The sequence below is a fragment of the Cydia splendana genome, chromosome Z, assembly GCF_910591565.1.
Source record: "Cydia splendana chromosome Z, ilCydSple1.2, whole genome shotgun sequence".
In the NCBI taxonomy this organism is placed as follows: domain Eukaryota; kingdom Metazoa; phylum Arthropoda; class Insecta; order Lepidoptera; family Tortricidae; genus Cydia; species Cydia splendana.
Window position 1 is genome coordinate 44,907,010 of NC_085987.1, and position 18,845 is coordinate 44,925,854.

The window sequence follows — 18,845 nt, forward strand, 5'->3', positions numbered from 1 at the left end:
TCCGCCATCATGTTTTCTAGCTGTATTTCGTTCAATAATATCTCCACTACTAGGGCTTTAAATTCTACTAATAGAATTGAAAACGAGTGGTCAATACCACTAGATTCCCAATTTCTATCGTTCGTATTTCCAAAATTAGCATTTCGCCGTTTCCCACCGATTTTCGAGTGACGAAATCGAACGATCGAAATTTAAAAATCGGCCCCCTGACCGTAACCAAAAGCCCCATTTAGACGGTTCAATCACTTGCATTCTCGACAATCACTTCTGTCCCATTCTTCGTAATTTTTTACGTGTACTTGAGTGTAAGTAGTTCATAATTTTCACTGTGTCAATAAAATTAAGTATACATTTGTTGGTTTTATAGTTTGAATAATCTCAGGTGAATTTTTCGAGTTCGGGTGCTAATCCGTTAAACAAAAGCCTTTGTTTCTTTTAAGAGCGGCCTACAGCCACGTGCCAAAGCAACCATGTCGTTTAAAAAGCAATTATCGTGATAGTATTAATGTTCAAATTCATATGACAGCTTGTTCAGAGAACAATTAGGGTGGTCTTGTTTATAGAGATAGCAAAAACGTGTTATCTCCGAATGAGCTGATTCAAGAATTTGAACCATATAATTAGAATGGTAAATTTGCTTTTTAAATGGGTTTGTTCCCGTTACTTACGTCGGGGCTATTAGCAGTAAGCATTGTAACCACTGCATAAAGGAAACAATATCTTTTGTTTAACAGATTAGGGTCCGAGCCCGAAAAATTCACCTGAGATTATTCAAACTATAATTACTACCTAGTTAACCTTTCATACTTAGTTCAGTTCATGTTTAAATATACTTTATTCATGTAGGCTTAGCAACAAGCACTTATGAATTGTTAGTTGTTATTACATAATACATATATACTATCTTAAGCTAATTATCGACGCAATTCATTGATGTTAATATTATTCCATAGAAATATTGGATTATTATACAGATTCAAATTTAATACTAAGAATTTCACAAAAAGATCGTAAAACATAAAAAAAATTATAAAAAATACTAGTCTAGTTATCCGCGCAGTCGAAGTTAATCAAATATAACTAATAAATCATTTCGAATCACAATTAATCCCACGTTGTTTTGTAATTCATGTAGTCTTGTGTGGTACGAGTATAATAACTATAATAAGCTTTAGAAATGAAATACATGTGTGGTGAGCAATAATCGTGGGTTCAAACCTCGGTTATTCAGTATACATATTATATATATAGAGAAATAAGTAGGTAAGCATAGAGTGCTCTCTCCATACATCAGTTTTCTTACCAAAACGCTTATTAGCATACGTCGTTATCGCGGGGCAACAACGATTTGACAGTAGTGAAAGATTATGACAAATAAATAATAACAGAAGTGACATTCCTATCGAGTAACGTTTATATCTACCTATGGGTTCAAAATGTAGCAGAATCGAATTTAAATAAAGGTTTGGTCATCTATTACTAAAATCACATAAAATACTTTCAGAAGTACCTAAATACTATTTTAGATTTAATCTAGTTATTAATTTTGTTTAGTAGTACCACTGTATTATATTGTAAATAAAAAATTGTAATTGGCGGGAAAAAAAAATAGAATCTGATATAAATAATTAAATACATTGGTGACTTATTTTTCATGTTGACACGTTGACTTATAGGTATACGTTTACAAAGTGAAATACTTACGAGATTAATTGACCTTTTCCAGCGAAAACTTTATGCTAGATATGAAGAACATCTTAGAGGTTTAAATGTGTAGGCAGTATATTCCACTTTTACAAAACAGACGTTCTGTTACATGTGTTCTTTGACAGGCCTGTTTTTGCCACCGCGATAACGATGTATGCTTATTAGTTTCGTAGTCGACATCTAGCGTCACCTAGTTGATTTATCACCTACAGCTACTTGAGAGCTGATATAAAATTATTACTGGATATTGGACGCAAAAATAAAACAACCATCAAACTCGTAATAAATTTATTGACAATACCCCGGGATTCTGGTTCTATTTATATTAACACTTTTATAAACAACCGCTTTGGGACAGTTCCGAAAAATAACTTAATATTAAGTTTTTATTACACGCCCCTCTGAATTCAATGCTTTTAAAGCAATGTTGTAAATAATGAAGTGATTTAAATTTATTTTATGACATAATCAATGTTTCATACTTTTTTTTAACATGATATTATTTAGAAATTGTCCCAAAACCCGTAACATGTCTGCCAATCCAAAGCGAATATTCCACGAACTTGTTTTGAAAACATTGTTTATTGATTTATTATATATAATGTCTAATTGGCACCCCAAATTATCATTTTTTTGTGTAAATATTTACGCAAACAACGGTGTTTACGTACTTATCGAGCTTTGGATTGGCAAAACATGTATCTAATAAGCCATTAGTCAGGAACGTCACTTCACACAATACATCTAAGGCCCACTTGCACCATCCCACTACCCAGGGGTTAAGCGGTTAAACAGTTAACTTAGTGTCAAATTGTACTGGTAACCATGGCAACTCCAGGTTTAACCGGTTAACCCCGGGTTAGTGGAATGGTGCAAGTGGGCCTAAGCCGTACATGTATAGTCCAATCAAAACGGTACTTCGGTTTAACCATTTTTCCTCCCGTCCGTTAAATTTTAATAATCTAATCTGAATGTCATATTTTTAACCAGGGCCGATTATTCTTAGATGAATAAGATATCTATCATGATTTATGAGTATGTTTGTGTGTATGTTAGTCAGTAAGGTATTTGTAATATAGGCCTTGTTGCCTGACTTAAATTTTAAATAAAAAAATAAATAAATCATGATAGATAAATTATGACTATGACCGATAGATGCATAATAAAATATAGGTACATTTTGAGGTAATCTAATCACCATGCACAAGTTGATGCCCATATACCTACTCTTTATAATAACAGCTGTTTCAATAAGTACCTAGTGACTTTATTTCAAAGATATAGAGATCAGAAGTAGTTTTAAGAGCATCCGGATGATAATTGAAAACAACTTAATAGAATATACAAATTTTACGTTAACTGAAGTTATACAATAGGCAATTGACGAAAATGTGTGAAGCGAGAGACACAACCTAACAAGTAAAACAAAAACTTAACATTTTTCTACGTCGTATGCGGCTAGTGACCAGGATTCATCAAAACTCAAGCAATATCAATAAATAATAGTATAATAATTAATAATTCAGCCTATACACGTCCCACTACTTGACATAGGCCTCCTCTATACACGAGAGGGAAAATAATAGTATAACGTACATAAATTAAATACAAACCAATAACAAATAAAAATAAACCTTATTTGCCAGTAAACAGAGTTCACTGTCAAATAACATGCTTGAACCTCGAAGTCTTGTGACTGGCCGTACGAAAAGTCAATTAAAAGTAAAATGCACAGATAAATAATAGAAAAAAAAATCACTCGCAGCTCCGTTTCAATCTGAAAATAAGGAAAATTGTTGATGGTAAAAAGTGGGAATTGACGTCTTGCCACATTGGAGTATGCACCGCAAGTTGAAAAGAAAATATATTTTTAAACCTGAAGCTTTTGATTTTCTACCTTAAACTTATGAGCATAAAGTCTATTATGCAAGCTACACATAATATTGGACAGCGCGTTATTAATATCGATTTTATTGTCTGTGCTACTGCTAAGGTATCAGAAATTATATTAGAAAATGGGGCATTTCACAAACAGGTCTTCAATCATTTGAGGTGACAGCTACTCCATGCAAAAATGAACTGTCATATGGGCCATCATTCGACGCGAAAGATAGTACCCATTAGCAACGTTAATTATACATTAACTTAAGTCGTGTTGCACCACGTACAATTAATGACCTGAGCGTTAAATACAGTTCATGCCATAGTTAACTGTCAAAATTACCATACAAGCCAATTTTAACAAACTACGATGATGTTTACAGGCGGTTTAGCGCAACCCGCCCTACATATCCACTATCGTCTATTTCAGTGTTTATGAAACTTTTTCATGACACGACCCCTTTAGAACCTACGAAGAAAATGTTTCGCTTATGTCTTGATTCAAGGCTGGCAGAGGCTTGGGGGATCGCGACTCACAGTTTGAAAAACACTGGTCTATTTTAACGCACAGTTAACCGTCAAAGACGTCAACTGACACGCGCGGCTACACCCCTGGCCGCGTAGCCAAGATGCCGATCGCTTACGCTCCGTAGCGATCGAAACGCAACTGTCACTGTCGCACTAATATGGAAGAGTCATAGAGAGACATAATGCTTTTCGTTGTCGAAGCGATAGCGATTGTAACCTTGGCTCGGCCGGCTGATCAACCGTCGTGCATTCCAACAAAGTTCACAAAGACGCGCCGCGCACGGTAGGCACGTGGCACGTTCAAAGGGCTAAAAATCCTTGCGAACATTCCAATGTGGCAAAAAAATCGCACCGCAAATAAATCGCGATCGCACGGCACGACTAAAAATGGGTACCCAAAATTCGCAAAGCATGAAACTCACTCCGATCTCAGTCTTTCGATATAGATGTGGTCGTTTTCCTGTAAGGCGCCGAGCGTCGCGGCGACGCGCTGTACGCTCTAACACCAGCGTGGAATTTCCCGTTTTGCGTTATAACTTCTAACCTCGCCGTACCTTCAGCTCTTCCGTAGTCATTCTCTATACTGATTCTGTATAAGCCTACGTCTTCAATGGTCACATGTTCTATTTCAAGTTTCCTTATCTCGTCTTTTTCTTTGATCGTGATGCGGGAGGAGGGGGTAACTATAACGCCGTCCTTGTCCCACGTGGCCCAGGGGGAGGGGAGGCCTTTGACGGCGCACTGGAAGACGACCGTTTCACCCTCCTCGACGACCTTGTTGAAGGGATATGTGTAGAAACTGGGCGCCGTTTGGCGCGACGGGCTGGATTGGCGCTTCATGTCGGGTGCTAGTAAATAAAATGGTGGTAAGATGATATGATATATCTAAGGATATAGATACATATATAATATACATAAGATTTCAAGCAAGGGATTTTAAACATGTCACACTCGTACAAATTACTTGGGAGTAGTGCAAATACCAAAAGTTTTAATTACAATAAGAAATTCCGCTTACCTAAATGACTAGTGCAAACTAGGGTAGGAGTTAGACTAAGACAAGTCTGCAACGATTATGATAGCACACGCAGTGCAAGTGTTATTTTAACCCTTTTCCAGGCCGCACCAATCTACAAGGTTTTCCCAAATAATCCAAATACATACATATATTCCAATTAATCCAGCTTTGATGATTCATTTGAAGGCAAGTCGCATTTCCCGAAAGTGTAATCTAATTTGAATCTTAAATCGGAATGCTAAAGTTGAAATTCTTTTGGCGCGTATGTGGTCGATATATTGTACTATGCCTGGAAAAGGGTTAAACGTCAAACTGCTATGATCTATGAAATTATGACGTAAATAACACTTGCACTGCGTATGCCATCAAAACCGTTGCAGACTTTTCTTGGCCTAACTCTATCGATATTTGATTTAGGCGCGAGCGAGACGCACGTGTGAATTACCTATCACAAATGGACATAATTGATATCAAATTATCAAAATAGACGTCATTTAGAGTCGGTTGCACCAAACCGTCTGTCACCGTTAAAGCGTTCGCTAAATTGTATTGCATGGAAAATTTCATAGATCTCGGCTACGTGACGTTGATTAGTCTGTTAACTGTCGTTGGTGCAACTGGCCCTTAGTTTCCAAGTCCTTATACCACAGACAAGACATCCTCCAGACTTAGCATAGAAACTCTACCCCCTCTGCCACGCATACGGTAATTTTACTCCATTTTCGAGTCAAAAGTGTCTTTGTGTGACGTCCGTGAACTCGTTCGTCGTTTGAACGGACCAGTCACGGCACAGGATCTCGCTCACCTCGTCCCCCGCGCCCCCGTATTTTTGGCAGCATCGGTTTCATGAAATAATTGCTCTAAACTCGGTCTAGAGGATTCCTAGTCTATGCCTTACGGCGCGATTCCGGAAATGAATTAGAGATTAACTAGATACGATATAGTAAAGATATGTGACGTCCTATGGGTAAAGGTACCTTATGGCGGTTGGCGCTTACGCTATTATTAACGCCGCTCCAATATTATTGAGGCGCAATGCGAGGTAAGCGCCGGCCGCCATAAGGTCACATATCTTCACTATTTCATATCTAATGCATCTCTAATTCATTTCCCGAATCGCGGCGCCAGCCGCCATAAGGTACCTTTTGCAGTGGAACGTCACATATCTTTACTATTTCATATCTAGTGAGTCTCTAATTCATTTCCCGTATCGAGCCGTTATATTCACCGGGGGTAGTGGTCCTCGAGAGCGAGCGCGCGGGGGTGGAGCGGGGCGTGGAGCGGGGCGTGGAGACGGCGGAGAGCGGCCGGCGCAGGCGCGCCGATAACGTGTTCGGCTCGCCGGGCGCTGAAAATAGTTATTTACGATACAAGTGCGGAAAAGAGGAATATTCGCACGTGTATCGTACGTTTTACAGTACATATGGCCCTTTAAACTTTTGACATACACACGAAAAGTGCTATTTTACGCACAAGTGCGGGAAAATAGGGTCATATGTGCTGTAAATTATTATATTTTCATATTTCATGCTCTGAAAGTGGCCCATTGTTTATCTAAGAAGCGGGCTGAAAGTGATACGTTATAACATTCCAAATGTACAGTATCATTTTAAAGTTTAGCTCTCTCTCTCTTTCTCTCTCTCTCTCTCTCTCTCTCTCTCTCTCTCTCTCTCTCTCTCTCTCTCTCTCTCTCTCTCTCTCTCTCTCTCTCTCTCTCTCTCTCTCTCTCTCTCTCTCTCTTGTTGTAGGTATAATAAATAGATACTCACGGTACACGACTAGGCAATCGCTGGTAGAGGCCTTGCCAAGGTTATTATAGGCCTCGCAAGTGTAAGTGCCTTCGTCATCCGCCGTAACTTGTTTGATCTCTCTCTTTCTCTCTCTCTCTCTCTCTCTCTCTCTCTCTCTCTTGTTGTATAATATATACTCACGGTACACGACTAGGCAAGCGCTGGTAGAGGCCTTGCCAAGGTCATTATAGGCCTCGCAAGTAAGTGTAAGTGCCTTCGTCATTCGCCGTAACTTGTTTGATCTCTCTCTCTCTCTCTCTCTCTCTCTCTCTCTCTCTCTCTCTCTCTCTCTCTCTCTCTCTCTCTCTCTCTCTCTCTCTTGTTGTATAATATATACTCACGGTACACGACTAGGCAAGCGCTGGTAGAGGCCTTGCCAAGGTTATTATAGGCCTCACAAGTGTAAGTGCCTTCGTCATCCGCCGTAACTTGTTTGATCTTCAGTCTGGCGGCGCCGGATTCGAGCGTGCACTCCAGGTAGGGGCAGTCGCGGATCAACTGCACAAACATAGTAAAAATTATTTATTAAAACTTAATGAAATAAACAAAAACAAACATAATAAAACATAATAATAATCGGCCAAGAGCATGTCGGGCCATGCACAGTGTAGGGTTTCGTAGTTACCATTCTGTCAAAATAGGCCAAACGGGGGCTATTAGTAGGTATCATAAGGGAGGAGTACCTTTGCAGTGCTTTGTACTTACGTCTTTTTACTAAGAAAAGAAGATTTTTTGCAATAAATGGCGCCATACTGCCCATGGCAATTGCAGGTACCTTTCCTTAAACACATCGAAAAACATAAAAGACAAAAGACGAATCAGAGCCTGCTCTGGCCCGCTAACTCGACACTCGAACTCAACAGCGTCACCATCATAGCTCAACAGATGTTGAGTAACTCACCTCAGCGTAGTGGTGCATACCATCATACCATCAGAGCCTGGTCTGGACCGCTGACTCGACACTGGAACCCAACAGTGTCACCATCATAGCTCAAAAGATGTTGAGTAACTCACCTCAGCATAGTGGTACCATCTGATGTCAGGCTCAGGATGGCCGCTAACTCGACACTCAAACTCAACAGCGTCACCATCGTAGCTCAACAAATCGTTGAGGTTCCGCTCGAAACGGGGTATGACGTCCACACGGCTGGAAAATAAAGCTTATTAAGCAGTCGTTCTTAAGCCACGCAAAATTTATTTTTTTCAATTGACCCTTTAAATGGCACATTTAGACGATAGTATATGGCAAAAATAACCTCCTTATAACATCATTTTTATGTAAAAAAAATTACGCAAAATTTAAAGGACTTTAAAGAGGCGATGAGGCTTAAATCATGTAGTTTTTTTAATCTTGACCGTTAAAGAGTTAAAAATTAAAATATCCCCATTATCCTCTTAATATGCAAATTTGTACAAATCTATTACGACTCCATTTGCGTGGTAAAATATTTTAAGTTCTGATTCAAGTGTATTTTTCAACTATATTCTAAAAAAAACCAGTTTGTTTTTTACATCGCAACGCAAAATATTAGACTGAAACACAATTAAATCCCCTAATAGGATTACACTCATGGAAAATATTACACATGGTTAAATATTATTTACTTTAGGTTTCACTCACCCATATCTGACATTGTGAGAATCATCCCCTGACGTGAGATCTGAAAACAAAACGGTACTGGTATGCAAATAAAGGTCTTATTTTATCTTATTTTTTTATCTTAATTAATAACAATAATAACTATTTCATCACACTTGCTCGAAAAATATCTTATTTCATGCAAGTGTATTGAAGGACAAATGCCTATACCTATTGTTCCCGCGGGAGTTATGGATAGTGAAAAAAAAAGCTATAACTCCCTAGGGAGTTATAACTTTTTTTTTTAAATGATGTCACTAATTCATATTAACCATGTAGGTTATAAGTAAAATACTTTGTTTAAAGTCAAGGTACGAAGGAGTTTTACTTTTAAAATACCGACGTTTATTATTTAATATTTTTGTTTATGCTTAAAAATATTTAATTTATTAATTTAATAGCCGTTTTAAATATATTTTTTTTACACAAAATGTTCAATCGTGACTGAATGTGAAGGTCTGTGCCTCCGATGCTTAACCTGTCAAGAAATGACAATATGGCGGACGTATTGTTTGAAATGTCACCGTATTTACTCGTAATAATTATTTCGCTTAAAATCTAGTTTTTTCTTCGCAAGTCTGATGAAAAACATTGTATGTAACTCCGGGGGTAGGTATTAAGCATATTGTAAACTCGAGTCTTTAACTCCCTCCAGCCTGCGGCTGTCGGGAGTTATAGACCTCGTTTGCAAAATCTCCCTTACCCCCTCGTTGCACAAATGTACTACATAAAAGAAAAACGAATAGGCATTCAAATGGAATATTCTTAAATAGTAGCAACCTGGATTGTTTAACTACAACGTAGGTACCTAAAGATGTAAGGTATGTTGGGATAATACCGGACGGATTTGGGACTAATTGGGACACCTCGTGAAATATTTTTTTTTCTCGATCTCAGTACGTGTCAGCTTCTAGAAATATGGTGCAAATCGTTAAATGATAACCGTAGTTTAGGCCTGAATATTGGCAACCTTCAATGTTCATCGGTTTCAGTTTTATACGAGTGTAAAGATGAGACATATTTTTATTCGAGGGTAACGATGAATTTGTCATCATGGGGTAACACCGGATGGCGAAAAAAAAACCGCTTCTAATGCTCAGATAATAAGGTATCTAAAAGAGTATATCCGATGTTTAACCTCCTCCAACGTATATGAATTTCAGCCACGAAACGTAAAAGTTCTCATCAAATGTTTAAACTTTTGTATTTTTGCATCCGATCTTGACCCATATACTAAAATTTGGTAAATCTGTGGCTCTCAAAGTGTGATATGTCAATAGAGACAATTTCCTAAGTAATACATTCATGCATATATAGGTACGTACACACCTAAAATCTCTTCCTTTTGAATTACCGTCCTCGAATAAAAATAAAGGAACGAAATAATTACGATAAAAACAGAGTTATTGCAGTCATAAAAATTCAAAGTTTGATTATTACTGCTGTATTTTAAATGGGTAAAGGTCGGACTGTTGCTATCCGATCTTTACTTGCAGGGGTAAAGATCGGAAATCGGTCTACAGCAGTCCTAGGTCTGTTTCGATTGGATTGATTTAAAGATAAACCTTCAAAACGAAATTTGACACAACTGAATCACAAAAACAACCACAGTTTTACCATAATACACGACATAAATTACAGGGCGAAGACCGGATGGCCAGAAAAATGACGAAAATTACCTTGCTCTCTTTAAAGGCGCGTAGCACACATCCGATATCACTGAGCGGCGGAGGGACACTGGTGACAGTGGTGACCGAAGCGCAATGAAATAGCGTCTTGCACATTGTTGTCTAAATTAAGAAATAAAGCCTATTTTCGAGGAAATGAATTTCCTACGTTCTTCTCCCGCATCCGATATTATCCCAACATACAGTGCATAATTATTTTCCTTCGTATTTTCACGGAAAGTACTTACGAACGTGTCTTGCTATTTCAGTCAGTCTCGGTACATAAAAGTACTGAGGTTGATTGAAGTAGCATGACAAATACGAACGTTTCCGAGAAAATACGATGGAAAACAATTATGCACTACATCCGTAAGTACACATTATTGCGTTTAGAATCCAAGGTAAGTTCAGTCATATACCTTTAGTCGGATATACATATATACATATATAGTTTAGTTTCAAATCGACCTGTAGTTTTAAAGTGAGAGTAGTGAGAGTTTTGCCCTTACCATATGATACCTAAACATATATTTAGCCAAGATTTCCAGGGAAATAATATCCTTAGCTTCAACCATGGACGGTTCTAGCTACGACTGAGTAGGCCCCTAACCTTAGCGTGTGGTGTCTCGAATCTGTACTTTTCACGCATTTATTATAACCCACCCGGTACTTTGAGCCAAATAGGTGAGGGATTTCGGCCTCGCCATTATGTCCTGCCCTGGAGAGGCCTTTGGCGCTAAATATTACATACCTTTAGCCAAGATTTGCAGAGAAATAATAGCCTTAGCTTCCCCATGGACATTCCTAGCGACGACGGAATAGGCGCCAGTGTAGTCTAGTTTTGCGTGAGGAATCTCGAATCTGTACTCTGGGCCGGCGCCTACTCGTTTGAAGTGGCTCGCGTCGCGGTAGTAATCGGGCTGGAAAAGGAATGAAATATTACGTCGGGTGACAAGCAAAAGTCACTAAGTACTATCAAAAAATTTAAGTAACAATGCACTTTATTACACTTGTAACACGGTTTATTGTCCAATAATTTCAATGGTGTTAGTTAGTGACTTTTGCTTGTCACCCGACGATTAGTGAATGTGTAGTGTTCAATAATACTAAGTGACTATTGTGTAAGTACATTTCAAAAAATCGTGCAATTTTGCCAATTTATTTTGACAATATTTGCGAAATATATTATTTTCTTGTTTACATCCGTGACATTCAATGACGACGATGACTTTCAACGTCTGTTTATCAAAGAGACTAGTAAAATAAAATTGTATGAAAAGGGACCTTATTGTCGATGGCGCTTACACTGCACAGCGGTGCGCGGCATTGTATTTATATCAGAGCATCGTTAACAATGGCGTAAGCGCCATCGACAATAAGGTCCCTTTTCATAGAAAATGTCACAAATGAGTACCACTGAAAATCCTCAACATGGCGAAGGCCAAATAGAGTCTGTGCGGAAAGAGAAGAGTCGTGGAATGTAAGGGAGCCCATACATTTCATGACTCTTCTCTTTCCGCACAGACTCTAAAATCTTGTGACGGTAAAACTGTTGTTAACTGTACCTTGAGGAAGTCTCGCAGCCAGTAGACGTCAGGTTTGGGATCACCAGTGACCTCGCACTCTATGATGACGGTGTCGCCCTCATAGGCCTCGCTGGACCGCGGCTTCCGGATGAACATGGGTTCTTTGGAATACCTGTAGGTACACAAAGAATTTAATACGGAAGTTTCCTCTACTTAAAATAAATTATTTCACACCGTGCTCGAAATAAAGAACCAGATAATTATTAGAAAAACATAGATTACAGCTATTTTTAATAATTAATAATTTATATTTTATCGCCCCCGAAAACCCCTTATAGCAAATATCATCGAAATAGTTAGAGCCGTTTCCGAGATCCCCGAAATATATACATAAATAAATATATATATGTACATATATAAATAAACAAGAATTGCTCGTTTAAAGGTATAAAGGTATAGATATAGATATAGATAGATAGATATGCAAAATAATACGAATAGGTACCGTAAAAGTATTAGGTCATTACCTATGAAATTGGCGTTTTGTCCGGAGAATTTCAACGAAACACGAATTTCCATACAATTAATTTTGCGGATATTTTTTTGATGGCTAATTCAAACCAAACAAAATTTTTCCAGTAATTTTTGACACCTTTGAGGTATGTTTTCAATATCTCCATTTCTTGAAAATTGGTACCATTAGAAAAATATAAGTAATTTTAATACTCGAACCGACAGCACATGAAAAGACCTATTTTCAAGGCTTAATTCTGAACACTTAACAATAAAAAATAACAATTAATTGTATGTAAAATCGTTGTTTATTGAGTGCACTGTAGTTTTATTGTAATTGTGTATGTACTTTTGTAAAAAAAAAAAAAACTAGGATCAGACTTATATCTATGAACAAAAACGCCAATTTCATAGGTAAGGACCTAATAAAAAACTTTGCCGTTTAACATAACCTTGCCCACCGCGTCACAGTAGTTAGATAGACTTTCTGAAGAAAGTGAAGAAAGTGTATCTGTAACTACTTTTAAGTTATTTCGCTTTTACTTAACTGTGTCCCGGTGGGCAAAGTTATGTTAAAGGGCAAAGTTTTGTACTTTTACGATATACCTTTTGTTCGGGAAGGCTGGAATTGATAAATGTACTTACGGAACGTCAGGACCAACCAGTGTCGGTGGTGCCCTCTTCTCAACCACTGGTCCCTCTATAACCTCCACCTTTACAAAAGGAAACATATTTAAGCTTAATCCATACTAATATAATAAAGGCGAAAGTGTACATGTCTGTCTGTCTGTCTGTTACCTGTTCACGCTTAAGCCGCTGAACCGATTTACCTAGTTGAAATCTGGTATAGAGATAGTTTGAGTCCCGGGGAAGGACATAGGATAGTTTTTATGTCGGAAATCATCCCTGAAGAGAGTGCAAAGGGGGGTGGAATTGAAAGAGTTAATGAATTGCCTAATAATTGAAGTAAGCGATGCGCGAATTGAATGATAGCTATTAGCATTATTCAGGCGCTATACCTACTTTAGCTTCTGTCACTAATTCCACGCAGACGAAGTCGCGGGCAAAAGATAGTACATATATGTATATACAGAGTGGTTTCGTTATGTCTGACCATATTCTGAGGGCTGAATATGTAGGACTTGTAGGTCATACTGAACAACTTTTACTATGGGGCAACCCCGAAATCGCGAAAAATTTAATGACAAGTTATTGACCCCCATTTATCCCGATCGACCTCATATAAGAATTTATATATAACCATTATATTAGGTAACTATATATATCGTCGTCTAGTACCCACAAGTCCCACAACATAAGCCTTATTGAGCTTACTGAATAGATCGATCTGTGTAAAATTGTCCTAAGGTAAATGTGACGAAGACCGTATATAAGGCAAGACCGTCTAATACAAGCTCTTTCGTCGCTTGTATATAACTCTTGCCTTTGTACTCCACTTAAAGAATGTCGATATAGCTTAAGGAGTGAAGCTCTTCGTTTCTAACTATGTGAGCGACATACGTATACGTATACAAATACGAGAGTTCTTGCCTGTGACGATCTTCCCGATAATAAATTTTATATGCCGGTCTTCTCCACATTTTACATTGTAATATTTATATTATGTGTGACGTTCTCAATCAAAAGGTACCACATTGTCGCTTGCCATAAGGTCGCTTTAACAGGTTATTCGCATAAAGATACAAGCAAATTTCGTCTTTATCGTAAGCGACAAAGTAGTGGTACCTTTTGATACAGAACGTCACATTTGTTCGTATAAACTCACCTTCCCAGATGTGGACGCGCTCCCAACCTCGTTGGCCGCTGTGCACGTATAAACCCCCGCGTCGCGCGCCGTCACCGACGCCAGAGCCAGCTCTATCTGTCCGTCTCTGTCTAGCGTCATGACCGCCCGGCGGGAGGGACGGAGACGGATGCCGTCCCGGTACCAGGTCACACCGACTGATGGATACGCTTCTACTACGGCTGTTATTCGCAGTTCATCACCTGAGAAGATAAAGAATTAAGTTCAGGTTCCTCTCCGAACGCACTTTACTGAGCACTGAGACGGCCGTGCGTGCCCGGGATCGCGGATATCGGAATTGTTTATTAGTTGGTTACAACAAAACAAAAGTAATCGATGAGTTCATCAAAAATAAAATTACACGTTTTTAGAAGCAATTTTCATGTTTCAAAAATAGTTAGAATTTATTTTAATGAAGCGTTTTAGACCTAGTATGTTCGTGATTTTTAGAGCTCCGCACAAAACTGTTCGCGGCGCTCTTATGGGATCACTAACGTAACTAAGAACCTAACGTAGATAATAAATGTATTTTCTTATTTGAATTAAATTATTAACCTTGTCTGTGTAGGCCGAGATTTGAATCCACGATTTTTGACCACCACCGGATACATGAGCGCACCTGTTTTTTTTCTTTTTCATTTACCTTCTCGGAGCCTATAAAGCGGGTCCAAACCGCAGCACAGCTCAGGCGCCACGTACGCACGGATCCCCTTATCGACCACGAGACTGCACCGGCACGACACCGCACCGCTCGAGTTCCGTGCCGTGCACGAATACACGCCGCCGTCCTCTAGCGTGCACGGCGCGATTTCTAGTGTGTGGAATAGCTCATCTTTGAAGTGCGTATGGCGATCTGTGGAGAAAAGTTTGTTAACAACTTTGTAATATGACGCTATTTATGGGACTAAAGGGGGCTTTATACTTATTAACCCTCTGACTGAACCCTCGCGCCTATGGTATGCGGCGCGTCATCGTGAATCTTGTCGGAATGCACAAAGATTGGTTGTAGCCGCGCGCGTCAGTTGACGTTTTGGGTAGTCAAAGGGTTACCCTATTACAAACAACGTTCATATACAAATTATCACTACACCTTATAAAACAAAGTCCCCCGCCGCGTCTGTCTGTTTTGTGTGTTTGTATGTTCGCGATAAACTCAAAAACTACTGAAAGGATTTTCATATGTTTTCACTTATCGATAGAGTGATTCTTGAGGAAGGTGTAAGTGTATTATTTATTAACCCGTGCGAAGCCGGGGCGGGTCGCTAGTTTATTTATAGATAGCGTCACGTAGGTATGAATTTGATATTAAAGTCCTGCCTGTTAACTCAGACAATTTACAAGGTAATCAAATCAGATGTAGTAGCATAATCTGTGACTTTTAAAGAACAGAGAATTTGGAACATATAATATAGTCAGTGCACCATGAACTTCTGTATATCTTATAATTACTTACTGTGGAATCATGCACCTCCTCGCCGTCCTTATACCAGTTGACGCACGGCATCGGACACCCAACGACATGATACGTGAGTCGGACCGGATACGAAGCGTACCGGACCAGTCACGAAGCCAATACTTACTGTCTTTATACACCTCCTCGCCGTCCTTATACCAGGTGACGCTCGGCGTCGGACACCCGACGACCTGACACGTGAGTCGGACCGGATACGTCGCCTGCACGCGCCGGTCACGGAGCCGCATCGTGAACTGGGGAGGATAGTCGCCGGACACGTCGGAAGAGCGTTCTCTGAAATAGAGGTCAGTTACAATAAGTACAATACTATTTTTTGCACACCTCGCATAGTTTAGGTAGAGGGTACAGTGGCGTTCAAAAGTGCATGGATAGATGTCGACCGTAATGCCTTAATATTACGGCTGAAACTCCATGCACTTTTGAACGCCAGTGTACAATAAATGTACAGAAACATAAACAAAGACAATTTGATAAGGATAATATTGTGGCCCCAAACAATGGGTTACATTACAATCAGTGATTAAAATGTTATTAAACAATTATAAAAGATGCAGACGCGAGCCTTTTTTCAACAAAGTGACTCTGAGTTACCGAATATAGCTCCTATAATAAAAACAAGTGACAGTCATCAATTGATAGGTATACAACATCGAACTATTTTAAGGCACAATCAAATTTGAGGGGTATGAGTGAAATCCTGATGATAAGTCGACATAATCGTAAAAGTTCGATAGTACTTCATAAAATTGTAAAACAATATTGAGATTTATCTTCTGAGTTACCTACGTTTTCTTTTATTCATTTCAATACTTACTATTTCTTTTTTTCGTATAATAACTAGTTTCACACAGAAATTTTTGAAAATAAAAATCATACTTAATTTAATTTCTACAATTTCATATAAATTTAGAAAACTGTTTACTCTACATCTCAGATTTGGCACCTCACAATAAACTTAAACAGACTCAAATATCAACATACCTTTTCAGCTTCGCATCAGCTTCCCACAAAAGTTTATCCGTAACGACCGACAGCCGGGCGTACGTCGACGACCGCCCGTGCTCGTTGCTGGCCTCACAGCTGTACCGGGCCTCATCATCCTCCCTGATATCACTGATCACCAGCCTACAGTCGTACCCGTTGAAGGAAGCCCTCATTCGCTCGTCTTCGATCTCCTGACCATTCCTCATCCAAACAACCTCAGGTACAGGCTTGCCCTTGACGCTACAACTCAAGTTTGCCGTCGTTCCAATGAGGACTTTCAATTGTCCTGGTAGTATGTCTACGAACTCGGGACGGTCGCCAGTCAGACCGACGCCTATAGGTGTTGAAGTTTGGACGGATTCACCCCAGCCGTAGCGGTTTCTTAAAGTCACTCTAAAGTGGTACTGCTCTCCTTGCTTTAAGTTGAACACATCGAAGCAATTTCTTGGGGTTATTCCCAGCTCGGTCCAGCGCGCGCCTCCTTCTTTGCCAAGCAGCCAGCTCTCAACTTTATAAGCAAGGACAGGGGTGGTCGTGTCCGGTTTCGGCCAGGCTAGCGACACCCAGTTGTTTCCACCGTCCACGACACTGGGCTCGCTCGGTATACGCGGCACGGCTAGAACAAATATAATTTGACCTTATGATACACTTGGTCATCTGCCAGCTATTTTTGTGCCAGTGTTATTGGTTTCCGATAGCGAATTAGGGATTAGATGCCAATTTGGCGATGTGTTAGGTACCTAGTTAAAAATCTTAGACTTGGTATCAACAGTAATATAATTAAGGTGCGTTAGAGAACTTCAATAACGGTGTAATTTAGAAAATTCCTAATATTTACTAAGCTAAAAGGATACTTATACTTGGATTTTTGAACAAAGCAGGTACATTTTACGGTACTCAATATTCACTTACTGTCATATGTTCGACTGCCGTAAGAAATAGCGGAGTCATCCAAAGGATACGTCCAGTCTGAAATTAGGTTCTCTGACGACGCCCTCTGTCGCACCTGTAACAAATAAACGTAATTAGTAAGGTTTTAATGTATATGCCGTCGGCAAATTGTAAGAAAGAAAAGAATACCACGCGTGACACTGCACATCTAAACTATGAAAAACGCTGGGGACTCTGGGGTGTCCATCAAATCTGGAGTTCTTGGATGGTCCCACCGCACTGTTTCTATTCAAAAAACATTTCCTTCACAACTTAACTAGACGGAGCCCCGCTTCGCAAGGCTCCTAATTCTGGGCGGTTTGCCCTTCAGGCATCTGAAGCTACCTAATGAACCTAACCTACCTCACCCCCCAGAGTTTTTCATAGTTTTGATATGCAGAAGTTTGAAATGTAAGTTTCAGTGAAATTATTTTTTTGGAATAAATGATTGAATACCCTTTAAGTTTTTTTTTGTAAACCATGGTCACCCTAGCGAAACCCACAACGTTTGACGTTGACGCTATTGAGCGCACTAACAATTTGCCTTCGGCAATTTGCAAACGGCGAAACGTTTGTAAAATGCCGACGCCGTTTGTAAACGGCGGATTCTTACAAAATGCCTGCGACATACGTTAACGTAAAAACCCGTTTTTAGTGAAAACGCGTTTTCTCTAGTTACACGTAGGACTAGTTTTCCGTATCGCCTCAGTAAAAAATCGTGTTTAATAGTTAAAACTAGTTTTTCCTGATTGTATACTATAACGTCGTTAATACGCTCTATTAATAAAAATATTATGATTAGAAAAAAAAAAATCGTATTAGAATTAAATAAATAAGAAACGGTCTATTATAATTTGGCTAAAATGTGTTATTAAATCTAGTCTCTTGCTAAACACTTTAGGAGCGTTTAATCCGGATCGTGCTAGCGTGAGTACTTATCAAATTTTGTTATAAAAACGTTCCGAGTTATTTTGAACTTCATCTGTCCTCGTAATGGAGGGGTATAAACAAAATTACGGCGCATTCGGATTATAAAAACAGTTTATAAATTTGATCTGAATTGGTTATAAATATATGATTAATAAGTAAATAAATATTATAGGACAATTTTACACAGATCGACTTAGTCCCACAGTAAGCTCAATAAGGCTTGTGGTGTGGGTATTAGACGACGATATGTATAATATACCGTAAAACGGGGTGAATAGACACGATTTTCAACTTCAAGGACGATTTTCGCCAATAATCCAAATGATAAAAGTAATAATTTTGATATCATTTTGAGAGTCTTGGTTTAGTTCTTCAATTTTGCACTTGTGAAATAAATTTTTACCTACCCAATTCAGAGAAAATCAAAGAAAACTACCTGTTTTCTCCACATCCT

General features: G+C 38.9%; 1 protein-coding gene across 5 annotated transcripts in view; it reads right to left on the reverse strand.

Moving 5' to 3' along the window:
- Window positions 1–18,845, reverse strand: part of LOC134804032 (titin homolog) — a 114,910-nt gene that overhangs the window by 41,679 nt on the left and 54,386 nt on the right. For 4 of the 5 annotated variants that reach the window (XM_063776898.1, XM_063776900.1, XM_063776902.1 and 1 more), the window contains 14 exons: window positions 17,444–17,537; window positions 16,529–17,147; window positions 15,654–15,820; window positions 14,717–14,926; window positions 14,056–14,276; window positions 12,915–12,982; window positions 11,796–11,928; window positions 10,982–11,150; window positions 8,546–8,585; window positions 7,939–8,071; window positions 7,266–7,422; window positions 6,363–6,482; window positions 4,539–4,964; window positions 3,198–3,484 (listed from right to left, as the gene is read on the reverse strand). In XM_063776898.1, coding sequence (XP_063632968.1) covers window positions 4,546–4,964; window positions 6,363–6,482; window positions 7,266–7,422; window positions 7,939–8,071; window positions 8,546–8,585; window positions 10,982–11,150; window positions 11,796–11,928; window positions 12,915–12,982; window positions 14,056–14,276; window positions 14,717–14,926; window positions 15,654–15,820; window positions 16,529–17,147; window positions 17,444–17,537 — 2,550 coding nt within the window. In that variant the 3' untranslated portion in view covers window positions 3,198–3,484; window positions 4,539–4,545. Of the gene's footprint in view, window positions 1–3,197; window positions 3,485–4,538; window positions 4,965–6,362; window positions 6,483–7,265; window positions 7,423–7,938; window positions 8,072–8,545; window positions 8,586–10,981; window positions 11,151–11,795; window positions 11,929–12,914; window positions 12,983–14,055; window positions 14,277–14,716; window positions 14,927–15,653; window positions 15,821–16,512; window positions 17,148–17,443; window positions 17,538–18,845 lie in introns of those variants that run through there. The other variant, XM_063776901.1, reaches the window with a different exon arrangement.